Source organism: Didymosphaeria variabile, assembly GCF_027946475.1.
Source record: "Didymosphaeria variabile strain IMI 356815 chromosome Unknown scaffold_2, whole genome shotgun sequence".
Classification (NCBI taxonomy): Eukaryota; Fungi; Ascomycota; class Dothideomycetes; order Pleosporales; family Didymosphaeriaceae; genus Didymosphaeria; species Didymosphaeria variabile.
The window spans coordinates 2,729,865-2,744,699 of NW_026611621.1; the positions used below are offsets into that span (position 1 = coordinate 2,729,865).

The 14,835-nt window shown below is 53.0% G+C and overlaps 5 protein-coding genes across 5 annotated transcripts; 2 read left to right on the plus strand and 3 right to left on the minus strand.

Annotated features, from left to right (window-relative positions):
- Nucleotides 1-1,859: 1,859 nt before the first annotated feature.
- N0V89_002589 (uncharacterized protein) lies at nt 1,860-3,164 on the plus strand (the record flags this gene model as incomplete). Its single annotated transcript, XM_056211396.1, has 3 exons — nt 1,860-1,947; nt 2,012-2,257; nt 2,305-3,164. The coding sequence occupies 3 exons, from the start codon at nt 1,860-1,862 to the stop codon at nt 3,162-3,164; spliced, it is 1,194 nt and encodes a 397-aa protein (XP_056074869.1).
- A 642-nt stretch (nt 3,165-3,806) lies between these two features.
- KEX1 (Cell death protease) lies at nt 3,807-8,142 on the minus strand (the record flags this gene model as incomplete). The annotated part of the gene is made up of 6 exons (XM_056211397.1): nt 3,807-5,174; nt 5,222-5,308; nt 5,361-5,619; nt 6,104-7,509; nt 7,560-7,920; nt 7,973-8,142. The coding sequence occupies 6 exons, from the start codon at nt 8,140-8,142 to the stop codon at nt 3,807-3,809; spliced, it is 3,651 nt and encodes a 1,216-aa protein (XP_056074870.1).
- A 1,091-nt stretch (nt 8,143-9,233) lies between these two features.
- On the minus strand, nt 9,234-10,088 carry N0V89_002591 (uncharacterized protein; the record flags this gene model as incomplete). The annotated part of the gene is made up of 5 exons (XM_056211398.1): nt 9,234-9,290; nt 9,341-9,459; nt 9,510-9,620; nt 9,677-9,694; nt 9,758-10,088. 5 exons carry the CDS (start codon nt 10,086-10,088, stop codon nt 9,234-9,236), a joined length of 636 nt encoding a protein of 211 aa, XP_056074871.1.
- Nucleotides 10,089-11,216: 1,128 nt separating this feature from the next.
- N0V89_002592 (uncharacterized protein) lies at nt 11,217-11,795 on the plus strand (the record flags this gene model as incomplete). The annotated part of the gene is made up of 3 exons (XM_056211399.1): nt 11,217-11,252; nt 11,354-11,437; nt 11,493-11,795. The coding sequence occupies 3 exons, from the start codon at nt 11,217-11,219 to the stop codon at nt 11,793-11,795; spliced, it is 423 nt and encodes a 140-aa protein (XP_056074872.1).
- A 1,657-nt stretch (nt 11,796-13,452) lies between these two features.
- GLE2 (RNA export factor gle2) lies at nt 13,453-14,615 on the minus strand (the record flags this gene model as incomplete). The annotated part of the gene is made up of 2 exons (XM_056211400.1): nt 13,453-14,298; nt 14,349-14,615. The coding sequence occupies 2 exons, from the start codon at nt 14,613-14,615 to the stop codon at nt 13,453-13,455; spliced, it is 1,113 nt and encodes a 370-aa protein (XP_056074873.1).
- Nucleotides 14,616-14,835: the final 220 nt, after the last annotated feature.

Sequence of the window (14,835 nt, forward strand, 5' to 3'; positions counted from 1 at the left end):
GGGACCACAGCATGGGTCCTAAACCATAGCCACTGTTCAGTCTTAGTCGTTGTTCCTACGAGCAAGGGTGGCGATTCAATAGCACTCACACCGTATACATCGACAGGCCCAGTGTCGCCACCGTTTCGTTCACTCCAAAATCAGTCATGAGCCCAGCCTCTCCTGGAACATAGATGGAACTCCCAATGTAAACGCCAAAGTTGAGTATGAACATTTGCGTCAACGTTAAAAGCTTCCACTTGATAGGCCAGTTCTGGGGATTCTTGTGCAAATTTTAGCGATCGCATCTTGAATCAAACGCGAGGTTACTCACTTCGGGGTCATCCGGGCCGTACCAGCCTACGAGAATGATGCCACCTTCGGTCGTCGAGGCTTGACCCAATCCACCTGGAGCGGATGCTTCAGTCGACGATAACCCATCTTCGCTAAATTCTTTCGCCTTTGGCAACGCTTTTGTTACGTTGGCGTGTTTAACGGACGCTTCCCAACGTGTTGCATCAGTCTCGTCAGGGTATGGAAGTAGCGACCTCCTAGAAAGGAGTCGTATCATCTGGCCACATACAGTAGTGCGAAAAAAACCCTCCATTGCAGAGCGCTCAGAGAAAGTGCAATTGATGGCGTTCGAGGCAAGTACCGCCCATTGATGTAGCCGCCATTGGCTTATCACAGCCGAAGGCGAACGCTCCACCCTCACATTGTGCTCCGGTGATAACTGGATACTTTCGAACAGCGTCAACTGTACTCATACAATTCTGGATTGTCTGCGAGATGTGCAAGATGCTTGGCCAGTATTCGATGCCCCCAGGAGAAGGGTTCGGCAATAATCATGTTAAAGCCGGGGTGCTTCGGAAATAGCTGTTTAATCCATTGCTTGCTGCCGCCCGCCCGCGCCTGCGGTATTGCGCTCACGTGCTTGATACTGAGAAGCTGCAATGTTGCAAATGACGATGCGGAAGAGGAGGAGTCGCTCGAATCGCACGCATTATGATAGAGGGCTGTCAGGGTCGTTGTTTGCTAGCGCTCTCAACCCCTACGGCTGACTTCGCGGTTTTCCGCGACCTTTACGTCCTCTTATTCACCTTTGTAACACTTCATAGGTCGTCAAGTCTTGTTAGGGTGCATGCCGACATTGTCCATTTCATGATGTAGCCCTTCTTCCCCAGGATTGAACGTCCGCCCAATCTCCAACCACATCTCTGCACTGGTCCCCCGGGGGGTCTCGTGTGCTCTGAGCTCTCTGCATTCTATTAGCGATGGTCGATGTCGAACTCGTTTACAGTGGGGCGCAGCTGGGTATTGAAGTTCTTGTGTGCACGTACGTACTAGCTCTTTTAGTCTGCTATCCAGGCTTAGAAAATCTATGGTGGAGCGCGAGGAAACGGTTAATTCGTTGTAAGTTAGGAATTGATGAAATCAATGTAATGTCTTCCTAAGATTGGTATCCCACCGACTGCCGTTTGTTGTCCTTACGTAAAAGCAGGCTCTCTCTTCGCCTCGACACTGGATCATTCGAAGAGCAAATATTTTACCGATTATTGATGACCTTAAAACTCTGGTATATCTCGTTGTCTATTCAAGTGGTCGGAGTAATCGGACTGGATATTTGGAGCTTTGATCTCGGAATTGCTCCACTAGCCTCAGCCTTGCGCGAAAATAGGAAGGTGGGGATGAGACTTTGTTCACCTCGGACAAGCTTCGATGTTTTTGCAAGCTTATACTTATGACACATCCACTGACACCCTGCCGATGTTGTGCCATCCTACTGTGCTTTTGCATATATAGTGCGGATAATTATATGTGTTCTAGGTTTACTCTCGGCGAAATCGTGTTGTCCAAAGAACTTGAAAATCATCGTCATCATGGCCGGTGAGGGTAATCTCTCACGCGGCTCATGGCGAGCCTCAAAGGCTCTACTAGTCTTCACAGCCACGCTTGGGCTTTTCACTGGTACGAATGCCCACCTTCTAGGATATCACTATTCTTTCGATAGTGTGCTAATCCTTCTATGCAGAGAACTTCCTCTACGGCTTCGTCGTCCCAATCCTACCGTACATGATCGAAGTACGACTAGGTCTGGACCCAGCATACACTCAACGATTCACAACAGAGCTTCTCTTTATCCTGGGCCTCATCTCGGTACCTTCAGCGCCTATCATTGGACACTTTGCAGATAAGACAACTAGCCGCAAGGTACCGCTTTTGATATCGCTCGTGGGATGCACGATTGGCACACTCCTAGTTGCATTGACTCCATCAGGTGATCCTAATCCCACCTTTCCGGCAGCATATGCTAATACTGTACAGTATGGGCAGTATACGTGGGTCGAATGCTTCAGGGGATCTCGGGGACTGGAGCATGGATCGTCGGATTCGCTATGTTGACTGATGCGGCAGGATCTAGGCATCTAGGCAAAGCTCTGGGGTCTGCTGGATCCTTCATCACCGCGGGAGTGCTGACCGGGCCGGTGATTTCGGGAGTGTTGCTGCAATGGGCTGGCTACTGGGCTGCATGGTCTGTGCCTTTAGCACTCCTTGCGATCTGCTTCGTTGCTCGCTTGACTATGATCGAAGAGAGACCGACAGATGAGTCGAAGACGTCGACTAGCGAAGCTCAAGGTCAAGCTGAAGACGAGAGATCACCACTTCTGTCGTTAGATGTCCGCACTCACGATGAAGCGGCGGCAACTCTACTAGAAGAGGCAAATGTGCCATCTTCTCGCGGATACTATAGCATCATGTTCAGCAAGGGAAGCACATACGCCGCTCTCTTCAACGTCACGGCTTTCTCAATGATCATATCAGGTTTCGACGCGACTTTACCTGTGCACCTCAGAGACGAATTCGGCTGGCGTCCTGCGCCAGTAGGTTCCATATTCCTCGGCATCCAAATCCCCAGTATGATTCTCGCACCATTCGTGGGCTGGTTACGGGATCGAATAGGCCTTCGCTGGCCTACAACGCTAGGGTGGGCACTGAGCACCCCGTTGTTTTGGTTCTTGGGCGTGCCTGGCAAAGATAACTTCTTGGGAGTCGGGAATGGGCCTAAGGGGCAAGCAGCTTTTGTTGCGGCCATCATTGGGTTGGGAATCATCTGGTCGTTTGTAAGAGGGGCAGGAACTTTTCAATTGACAAGTACGTCTTCACTTACCATCTGCCCTACCTGACCACTTGCTAACGTCTGTGTCTCAGCAATCATGCACGAGTTGAAAGCTGAGAACCCCGCTCTCTTTGGACCGGGCGGTGGTAGTTCTCGGACGTTCGCGATGACCGAGACGTCTTTTGCAATCGGGCTTGTACTTGGCCCTGTTGTCACCGGCTACTTGGCGGACGCTTTTGGGTTCTATTATTCCACGAGTGCACTTGGTAAGTCGTGCTATACACAGACTGCACATTGCCCAAAGTAATCACTGACTGGGAAACTCAGCATGCGTGTCGGTCTTGGTATCGATATCATCGTGGATAGTCTTCACACACAAGTCGCCACTGCGGGAGCCTGAAGCAGCCGATGTAGCATAAGTATAATGTTGAAAGTTGCCTTGCATAGCAAACATTCATCGTCTTCCACTCGACATGATAAGAAGAAACGCCTCGCTCAGAACGAGCACCTAATCCCACTTACAAAACGCCAGTGTCCATCTCGTCCCATTTTCGCTAGAAGAAAACCAAGGGAAAGGGACGTTTCGCTCTACGCCAAAGTTCAAGTGGGTGAAAATGCTAAACTCGTAAATCCCGCTTGTGCATGCAATTCAGTGATCGCATCGCTAGCACCAAATCAAGCTTTTGGCCTCCAATCGTCACAAAGTGGTTTACGAACTGCCCAAAGGTGCACCTCCCGTATTTTCCGATCTAGGCGCCTCAACCCTCTGCCTCTTTGCTTCGGGCTCACCCGTGCCACCGCCCGCAGCACCTTGGTTACTTACATCCTGCAACGGCGGCCTCTTTATCGGCGGCCTATACTGTCCCCTATTAATTCCCCCAGGACTCATGCCCGCACCCGGCATGCCAATCCTCCTGTTCGCATCCTGATGTGGATTCACGAAGTTGGAGTTGCCACGTCCTCCTACACCTGGACGATTGAAGCCGCCGGCAGGTGGTCCGAGGTTGGGAGGTGGAGGTGCTGGAGCGTTGACTGTGTCGCGCTTGATGGGTTTGCTGGAGGCGTGATCGATGCCTGGAGTGCGCTGTTCTTTGGGTATGGGGGATTCGACGTTTGGATTGAAGGCAGGGAGGTTTGTAAGAGAAGCGGGGGGTTCGGGGTTCTGTAGGAGTTCGGCGGCGCGGGAGGTTACGAAGCCGACGGGTGGACGGTGATTTGAGGGTGGGTTTGCAGCTGGCGCTGCGGACGGGTGTCCGGATGGTTTTGGTTGCTGTTGCTGTGCTTGCGGAGGAATCGGGCGGTGTGGTTGGATTTGTGGTGCTGGGCCTGATGATTGGTGGTTTGGGTTCTGAGGTTTCGGGGCGGCGTGAATGTCCACGGTCGGTGGTTGCATGCGTGGTCGGTTCAGATCAGGTCGACTGTTGCCGTTCTGCTGTATAGGGGTCTGCGGTGCTCTCGCATTCGGAGGCACAATAGCTGGTCTGCTGGCACCGTTCTGTATGTTGTTCTGAGATTGTTGTTGTACAGCATGAGGGCCTCTTGCGTCTGGTGCGTTCTGCGCTCTGGGATCTGGTTGTCGTGAAGGACCACCATTTGGTAGAGGTGCATTTCGGCTGGGGGTCGCACCGTTGATGCCGTTTACCGATCCTGCAGCGGCTGACTCGAAACTGAAGTCTTCACCAGTATTCTCCATGTCCACTCCATCGAACAAATTCCCGTCGAACTCGTCATCAAATTCGCCCGATATCGATGCCCCGAGATGGTCGGTACGCGTTCTTAATATCGGGTTGGTCCTAACCGGAGTGTGATGCGGCTCCCTCTTTACCATCGCCATCTCCTGTTTTACTTTGGGAGCAAAGTCCGAATGCCGGTGTAAGTTGTCCTCCTGGAACTTGACAGGCTCAACCTTCATTGACTGAACCTTCTTGAGGTATGCCTTGTCATATAGACAGTTGCCCAAGACGTTGCCGAACGTGCGTAACGCGCGCTTCAATCCATCGGTAGCTGCCTCTTTCTTTGCCTTCTCGAACGAAGCTGCTTTGCCTTTACCATTCTCAATTGAACCATAGCCGATGTCCTATGCGTTGTTAGGTAGATTAATACGTGATGACGCGAGATATTCACTTCGTGGTATGTTCCATCCTTGAGCGTGATCCTCACTACAATAGATAGTCCAAGGCTCACTTTTCCGTTCTGAGAGTTCTCGTCCACCTGCGTGCATCAGTGTTGCCCCGTGTAGCCCGTAAGCGTGGAGCCGACCTACGTAGTCGATCTGCACCTGCCCTAACGAACTCGACCAGCCATTGAACCCAAACACCTCGTTCGCAAGCGCTATCGCCTTATTCCCCTCAAGGTATGCAACCCTGCCCCCTCCATTGCCTGGTCGTTGTGATATATACTCTGGTCCGAGCTGCTTGTTCAGGCGACTTTGTAGCGTGGCAATCTCTACTGCCGTGAAGCCGTTCACGACGCGTTCTTCGAATGGGTTCGTGACGTTGCCGCTGTTGTACTGATCGCCTGGTCTGCAGAGTGTCAGAACAAATTTTGTAGGGAACATACCATATCGTAGTATTTTCAGGAACCACTTACGCAGGCATTGTCGTAGCTTCAGGAGAGTGCGGGCATGGGGATGTTGAAATTGAAGGTCGATGGCTGGTGGCGTATGACGCGAGCGCGCTGGATGAGACATCATGGAACGCGCCAAGTCACGTGGGTTCGCCCCACCCGCAAATTGAGCGTTGTGGTGGACAGGCAACACTGCAGTCCTTCAGGATTTGGTTCGATGAGTAGAGTTCTAGTGACGGTAATCCAGATTCGTAATGGGTATTCCTACTCCATATTTTATACAGCGTGTCGTCCATAATTGACAGCACATTGAACCCAGATAGAACAGAAGAAGCAAACGCCCGGAGATGCTCTGCTGCTCTCAAGAAAAAAAAAGCCTTCAACATATCCGCAACCGTGATAACAGACAAACTCAGATCTGGGGAACTCAGGTTACCTCACGATTTTTCCCTCGCCGCGAGTCTGCGATCCTTCTCGCTTCCGCTGCCCTCGCCATCACTGCTGGCTCCACCTAGACTGAACGTAGAGTCATTTTGCGGGATCCTATCTTTTTCACCTCTGCCTTTGGCGCGCCCATTCGAAGGCTTCCTTGCATCACCATCTAAATCGTCAAGCTCACGCTCATCGAAATCAGCTGCCTCAACATCTCGGCTTCGGTCCCTTCTGCGGAAGTTGTCGAGCCCCATGCCCATGATCAATGATTCGCGGCCCTCGTCTCCATCCACTCCTTTGTAGCCACTCGCGGCTCGTCGCCGGCGGTCGCGCCAGATGAAGAATCCGAAAGCACCAGCGAGAATTACAACGACGACCAGAGCAACCTCTCCGGAGCGGTAGTAAGCTTTCCATTGGGCCTCCTTCAATTCTTTCGTCTTATCTTCCTCGGCCTTGGTGGAGTTCGGATGGCCGCCCACGCTCACCAGCGGTCCCTTCTCTCCGTTGAGGAGGCTTTCAGATGGAGCGCCACCAACGGCGCTGATGTCCACACCAATGAATCGGTCGAGCATGTCGCGAGTACGCCTCGGGTAATCGAATGGAACCATGTGGCTGGAATTGTAGAAGACAACGTAGGTCAGATTTCTGGCCTCTCGGTAGGTACCCGCTGGCTCGCCCTCGAAAACCCAGTCGCGCTTGGGGGCTACGACACCTTGGGAGATTTCGAAGCCTTTTCCGCCATTCCAAGTCATTTTATCAATCAGACTCTCTGTACCAATATGGTTACAGATAAGGTCCTGGTCTCCTGAGAAGAGGACAACGTTGATCTGCGATAGAAGTTCGGGCAAGAAACTGATGGAAGGCTTGCTATTCTTAGCGCGGAAATGCGAGGATACGGCACCGTTGCATTCAGTCCAGCCCGTCTTCTTGTCAGGGTTGATGTGAAGGGCAGCAATAACGTCTGGTTGGCGCAACCAGGGAGTGACTGTGGCAAGATCCGGAGGCCAGTTCATACCGCAGGAACCATCGTCTCGCAGGCGAATGTCGTACATGTTCACGCATTCCTGTCGCGGATCGCCACCCTTCAGTTTTGTCTCTTGGAGGATCGTGGTCATGACAGACTCGCACACCGCATTGTCCACATGGTCCGCCGCTCCCTCGTTCAGCACCTTCAAACAATTAGATTGGAGCGACTCGACGCGTCTAGCCTCAGGGCTGTCGCCCTGCAAGAGGCCTGTCTGGTATGCGAAGGGCAGATATGAGAGGTAATGGTCCACTGGCGATATCCATCCATTACCGATAAGAACGCCTTTCAGCGCCCAAGTGTGCTTTGGCCCTGTTTTATTCCGGTTGAGGATAGCGCGTGCGATGTATGGAATGTGTTGCCCGGCGTATGACTCTCCGGCGATATATAGCTGCATACTGTGAGTTTTTGTGCAGGTGACGATAGCTGGAGCAGACTTACATCGTCATGCTCGTACTCGGGGAAGAGCGCGAACCACTTTTCTAAGAAGATCATAAATTGTTCGGCCATCTGATCAAGCTCGCTCAGGTAGCTGTCCGTATTCACATAACTGAACCCAGTACCGACTGGTTGATCCACGAAAAGTAAGTTTGCGAATTCGTCCCACGAGCCGTTGTTGTACTCCAGTTTGCCACCGTCCCGCACACGATATGGACCAATCTCCATCAGAGCGCCGTCCATGCTGCTGCAACCGGGGCCTCCGTTGAGCCAGATGACGGTGCGTTGTCTGTTGGCGATGTGGCGGTTCTCGTAGTGCCAGAAGAACAAGTTGCCGTTGTGCTCTGCATCGACTTCGATGTGTCTGGGGATTCGTCAGCTGCTTGTGCACATCGTTCCTACAGGAGAATTCTCACCCTGCATGCATCTTCAATAGTGGTTCCGGTGCTCCTGGCAGCGAATGTACGAAGTAGTCGGCCTGGGTCTTTGCGTCTGCTGCGGCACTTCCTGGCAGCCATGACAGCGAGGTCAGCAGCCCGCCCAAGAAAGCTGTCCGCCATCGCGACGGCGCGGTTGTGAACAACATGGTGAAGAGTGCTGAGCGCTAGCCAAGCAGGTGCGGTGGATATCGCTATCGCATGGGTCTCTCGCGGCCGTCGGGGGCGCCAAGTGTGCTTTGTTGGGCGCGAACGAGCGTTGCAGGTGGGAGCGAGTGATGGTACCAGTCGCAAAGTGTCGCAAGGGATGGTTAAGATAGTGTCGAGTTCGGGCACGAAAGGGATTAGGTGTCCCCGAGAGCTTACGACGAGGCTGCAGGGATGCGCGAGAGGCGGAGCGTGGGCGGGATCTTAGAGATGGCGCGCGAACGGTGCCGAGAGCACGTCGGACATAAGATGGGGAAGTGATGAATGATTGCACGGGACGATCCGACTATGCAACACGGAAGATCAGGAGAAGCATACGAATGTCGCGTTATAGACAAGGGCATCGAGAAGTGCTCCGGAATTGAGATCTTGATCCAAAACGTCCGCAGCGAAGCGCCTAGATCGTCACGCGCTTTCGGTTGCAAGTCTCTCCGCCAGCAACGCTCTAACATCTCAAACCACCATGAAGCATACGGCTGCGCATCACGGCTGTAACAGCTCATCGTTTGGGAGCCTGAGGCCTGCGTGTGTGCTGGTCAAAACGGGGTACCGTCCTGAAGATCTGGATTTCATCTTGCTGTTGTCTGCCACCTGGCTACCGCCGCGGATCCTTTGTATGCGCAACTAGCTCCTAGTCGGATAGAGCTCTGCCGTCACTCACCATGTTTCGCACATATGTCATTCATGTCTAGCCTGTACAGCCTGGTCGTTCGATTTAGCTACAGTAGCATGCTCGTCGGGCATTTGTTCAATCTACATATCCGTTCGTAGTCCACCGTTGTGGGGGCTAGCCGACGTTACTGCCGTCCTCGGCGACCGTGAACGGCTTCAAGTTCCCTCGAGCATTCCTCGCACATGGAACACTTTTGCCAAAACCATCCTCACGATCTTGCCCGAATAGGTATGCTTCGAGATGCCATCAAAGACGGGCTGCCCTAATGGCGCAACCCCTTTCTTTGCTCATAGCATCTGCGACTCCACGCTCAGCAATAAAGCATCGAGAACAAGGTAGCAAAGGCTATTAGTAGAGGCTTCACAAGAGGTCGTCAAGTCCCTTTGCGGAGTCTTTGATAATCAAGTCGACCATGCCCTACTCTATGGGTCAGTCACCAGAGTAGAAGAAAGAGGCCAGGCGCTTACCTCCGGCATGATCGGACGCCCATCCTCGCCCTTGACGTATCGGAAAGGCATCTGCGTACTTTCGTTGTTATTGATCTTGAGCTCGGGGTGGTCGAGATAAGGGACCTCATCGACAGGAACTGCAGCTAATTAGGACTTTCCAGGGTATCTTCGAGCACACGACGCGTACTTCTACCCTGGACCACAATCCTCGTGACACGCACAGCAGTGTCTGTTGTCATTTGAACAGGTCCCAGTCGGCGGCCCTGATAGCCCTTCTTGCGCAGCTCGGAGGTCCGGTCTGCAATTACTCTGCGTCAGCAGACATGACTGGCAGTGTCGCAGTGTAGCACCTACCTCGGGGAGGATCGTCGCCTTTGCAGAGTCAGCTATATTCGAAAAAAGACATAATTGGAAGAAGAGTGCCTGCACACTTACCGAGGATGCCGCCGAACAGGAAGATGTCGAAGGCATCACCGTCCTCTGGGCTAAGGTCCTTGGAGGCGGAGGGGTCGAGTAGGCATACTTTGTCCTTCTCAGCAGCGTAGATGTCCTCGATGCCTCTTGTTTCAACGTTCAGGCCTTTTGCTCCTTGCAGGTTGGTCGGCAGCTTCAGCGAGGTGGGGACTGAAGACAGCAAAAATTGAGCACCAGTAGCGTGGCACTCAGACGCAATGGCCGAGTACTCGAGCGACGACCATGCCTCGAGCTCTGGATCCAAATGCTCGACTACAAAGGTCTTGCCCGGCAGTGGATTGATGTCTGCCATGTGGGTTGAGTCTGCGGGATATGCGCCGGCGTGCCTTTGCTCGATGTGGGAGGCAGAAGTCAGCTGCACGCTACGAACTGTGCAATTGGCCAATCGCCGGCCTTTGTGTGCCTACGACGGCCGCCTTTGCGGGACACCGACTACAGGCGCGTCTTCGGTGGTCCAGCTGGGTATGCAGTAACGATGCGCAGGGCAACCTGAGGCCACGCGACGACCAGTCCTGCTTGCCGGACCAGCTCCGCGCAAGCCAGCACAGCCGGAAATGCAGAACAGATGTTTGTCTCGTGCTGCTGCTGTGAAGTGCGCGGGCACACACTCAAGCAGGCCCTGTCGATCCGTGGACGAGGATTGGTACGATTGGAATGCTGCCAAAATCTAGTAGACCGCTTCCACCAGCACAATCCTGCCTGACTTGCATTTGTGAGTGAATTAACTCGCACAATAAGCAATAGCGTGACTGCTGCTGCCGGCGGCCCACTTGCTTGCTCTGTTACTTGTTTGCTGCATTACCCCTCCTCCAGCACCCTACCAACGACAAACTCACAGCACCTCTCCTCTCTGCCCGCCACAAAGCAACATCCAACTCAGTCAGTACCGCTTCCTACGTAGCACTGTTGCAATGTCCAAATACTAACGGCAGCCATGCACAGCACGTTACGGTACTGCTGTGGGTGCGGCCCGATTACACGGAACCTCGGGCGCATCTTATCGTAGAGGGGTCCTCGTCCACGAACAACGACTTTCGAAGGCTTCACGTCGCCCGCCCGCATCCCCGCCCGCAACTGGCAATTCTGAAACACAAGAGTCATCGAGCTGTTCATGTGAGCCGGCAGGCAGCAGCAGCTTTCACACCCGGCCAACCACATTCCACCCGCCCAATCGCACGCCGGTGCGGCGCTCGGAGCCCATAGCGACGAGACGTTGTTCACCCTGTCCTTGTCCCTAGGCCCCCTCCGCAGCCCAACGAGAGCCATAACACAGGCCGAATCCATCTTCTCCCTGGCACTGGAAATAAGGAGCTAAATTACACGCCTCAGAGCTCTCTGCCTCCAGAGCAGTTTCCTTTGCCTCTCCAGAACACGTCATCTACATTCCGAACCCACTGCTTCCAGCAGATCGCCGCCCAACATGAACCCGCACCAGCAGAACAAAGTGGACATCAGCGTACGTCACCGGCGCGCCCCTTGCGACCCTCTCCAGCTATAGGGGATGTTTCCTACGCTACAGCGAAGCAAGAAATCATGACATCTGACATTACGATACAGAAGCTGTCTCCGGATGAGGCACGGCTCTTCCGCCTCTACGGAAAGCTGCCCAACAAGAAGGACCTTTTGCAGAACAAATTGAAGGTACGCAGCATAAAGCATAAAGCTCCCATACTCTTCGCTAACAGCTACCCCGCAGGAGCGTAAGTACTTCGACAGCGGCGACTATGCCCTTTCAAAGGCCGGCAAGGCCTCAGATATCGGCGTCACCTCCATCGGCCGCGAGCATCCCGTTCCCGAGAAGATCCCCCACATCGCCCCGCCCGCGCACAACAGTCAAAACGGACAGAACCAGAACCAGAATGGCCAAGAGAAGGGTCACACCAGCGGCAGCCCCGTCAAGGAGAATACCTTCCTGCACCGCGAGACGAGTTTGAACCGGGAAACGTCGGCCGAAGACTTCGAGAGGGGCGATGATACGGAGAAGACTGCTCAGGCATAGTCTTCGTGACACGCTCTCTTTCACGCCGTGAGTCACGTGATAATTTCTGTCCACGAGATCAGCGCTTATTACCGGTAGTCTTGGCCATTTTGATCGATCTGACTCCGTTCGTCATCAAGACTGGTACCAAAATATGGTCTCTGTCGCAGTCTGTTGCACTCCGTCACGGCCTTGCTTACTTTGGCGTCTACGGACGGGAATCGGCGTTCTGGCTTGACGTTCAGTGCCTAGCGGACGAAGTTCGTCCATGCACGTAGCTTTTTCTTTTGTTCCCCCAACCAGGTTGCCTAAAGCATGCGCCGAGCTGGCCATCATCTACCTCCTTGTATTCGGTGTGTTGGATCCAAGGAATGCGAATGGTGTAGCGCGGCGTGGCGAGATCTTCCCTATTCTATCCTTCATGTATAGTCATGTTTCGCGGCGGTGGGGAAGCGAATTCGCTTGGATAGATGGTTTTCGGTGCGTTGAAACGGCGACTATATGCTGATGGTGTGGATGATGAGTGTATAGGTATACATACTGAATTGTTTACCATTAACTACCTGCGTCTGCTCCCTTCCGGCATGCATCACTTCGGTCTTCACCCACTCATGAACGCTCAGGTCGTTCGATCGTGATGCAGATACATTAAAGAGCAATTATGTTTCTAAACTGCCCGCTATGCCATAAGTGTAAACCACTAAATAACGCTGTCAATCGAAAAGCAGAGCCCGCAACAAAGAGCTCAACGGGACAGCCTGTCCAGGTTCTTCTTTGTGCTCGTTGAAATATGTTGCTTACTGCGAAGTCATTGGAAACTGTTGCAGGTCAATGTCATCGCGGCTCAACGTCGAATTAAACGTCTGTAGACTGTTGAGTTGTCAGTTATCATCAACGTCCTGTCTCCTGACTACCCTTGCGTAAGCACAGAAAACCCCACATCAGGACGACTGCTTGCATAGGCTCTTCCAAGCCACTTCTCTTTTAAGCTAAGTTTGCGCGGGAAAAGTGAGGACATGGCAGAACATGCTCGGTGAAATGTCGCTAGTGAGACAATAGTGTGATAGACCAGACGGCCTGATATCAGCATCAGGAGGAACTCATTGATTGGGTTGGGTTTATCCAAATCATAGACACTGCACTCCATGCAGCATAGTATCCTAGACTACGCCCGTCCTCTAGTCCCTTACCCCCTCTATATAACATAGGCACGGCATCTACAAAACAACAAGATGGACACCCACTAAAAACAGCTTAACGTGCTATGATGCCAAATTGTGAAGCTTCGACTTTCATCACTCACTATGACACTGCAGGTTATACCCCAGGTGCCTCATTCCGAACACTCTAATGAATGTGGAAAGAACTCAAGCACCATGAAAGCTTCCGATACATTTCATTGCTACCTAACCATCCAGCCCTTAGGCATGATTCAAGATCCGAAAATTTTCGCGCAGCCGTCAAGTAACGCCAAAAAGAATCCCTCGCCCGCTAATGCAGAGTCAACAACTCCATCTCCCTATTACTTTGCGTACCGGAAATTCGTGAGATTGCTTTTCCTGCCATCCCACACAGCGCGTGTACCGCTGTCCTCCGAAAGAAGATGATGCCCCCCAGACTGTGATCCAGCAGAGCTTCACTGACATACGTCTAGCACACTCATCTTCGCTGAAGTTCTTTATCGCTTCTTGCTGCCCGGCCGAGGCTTGCATTCATCTCCTATGATAGGGTGCAGCTTGACCTGCAGCTTCTGGCCCGGTACCGACGCAGCGTAGCCCTTGCTCCAGTCGTAAGAGATGGCGTAGGCGAAGATGTTGCCATCCTTGTTGAAGGCGGTGGCGGTGATGGAGCCGCCGACGTCCGGATAGCCCTTGAGACGGTGCTTGGCGTCTTTGTCCCAGAAGTGGAAGGTGCCATCCGAGCCGGCGGTGCTGAAGGTGCCGTGTTGCGGGTGGAAGGAGATGGCGTTCACCGAGTAGACGCGGGCGATGTCGCGGTTGGAGGGGTCTTGTTGGCGGTGGCACTTGAAGGAGAAATTGAGGCTGGTGTTACTGTCATCGACATACTGAATCGCGCATCGGCCTTCAATCGAGCCTACAGCAAAGCCCGAGGCATCGCTGAAGCAGCTGACCACCCTAGTCTGCCACTTCAGCGGACTTGAGATGGTCTTGTGGATCTTGGCGGGGTCTTGCAGGTTTACAATGTGAATGTGGCGCTCGGCGGTCGCAATCACAAGCAGTTGGTTGTTCTTCACATCCATGCTGTAAACACGTTCCTGGCACTGTAAAACACCCATAGGTTGCGTAGGGTCTGCTGCGCTCAGATCGAAGTATTTGACCGTCTTATCCCAGGAACCGGTGATCAAGACCTGCTTTCCTTGAAATGTAAACCAGCGAATGCCCTTAATGCCCAATTGATGCGGTTGCCACGTAGCCGTGGGATTGAGTTCGCCAGGACTTGCGGATGCGAGGTCATAGTAGAAGATGGTTCCGTCTGCGCCTCCGGCTGCGATTTTTGTGCCGTCCTAGACTAAGTGAGCAAATGTACGAAACGGAGCTATCAGAAGCTACTTACATTTGACCATGCCAAACAAAGTGGAATCTCTTCTTTCCCTTGCTGCGTCTTGCACACTCCCTTCCACTTTCCCTGCGCGCCATTGTTGTTAACTTCGTAGATGGTGATACTCTTATCCCAGGAGGTCATTGCGAGGAAATCGTGGGTGGGCGAGAAGCTTAGGTCGGAGATGCTGTCCGTGGGCATTCCATCCTTGACTTCAACGTCTTTGCTGATATCCCCAGTGGTAGACGTGGCGGCGGGCGCCGAGCTGCCGAAGAGCGCCATCGCGGTCGCAGATACTGTGCTGCATTAGCATGTACACTTGGTTACTCCGGATAGTGTAGGTAGCTCCTTCTATGTACGTAGTGCTCTGAGCCACTTGCGTAGGAACGGATCACCAGATACTTGCCTTTATGATTGTAACTTGCCTGGTAGACAGTCAACGGTCGAGCGAGCTGTGCGCGTTGGTGTTGTAAAGGATGTGCGCCGAGACGTTGTCGCGATG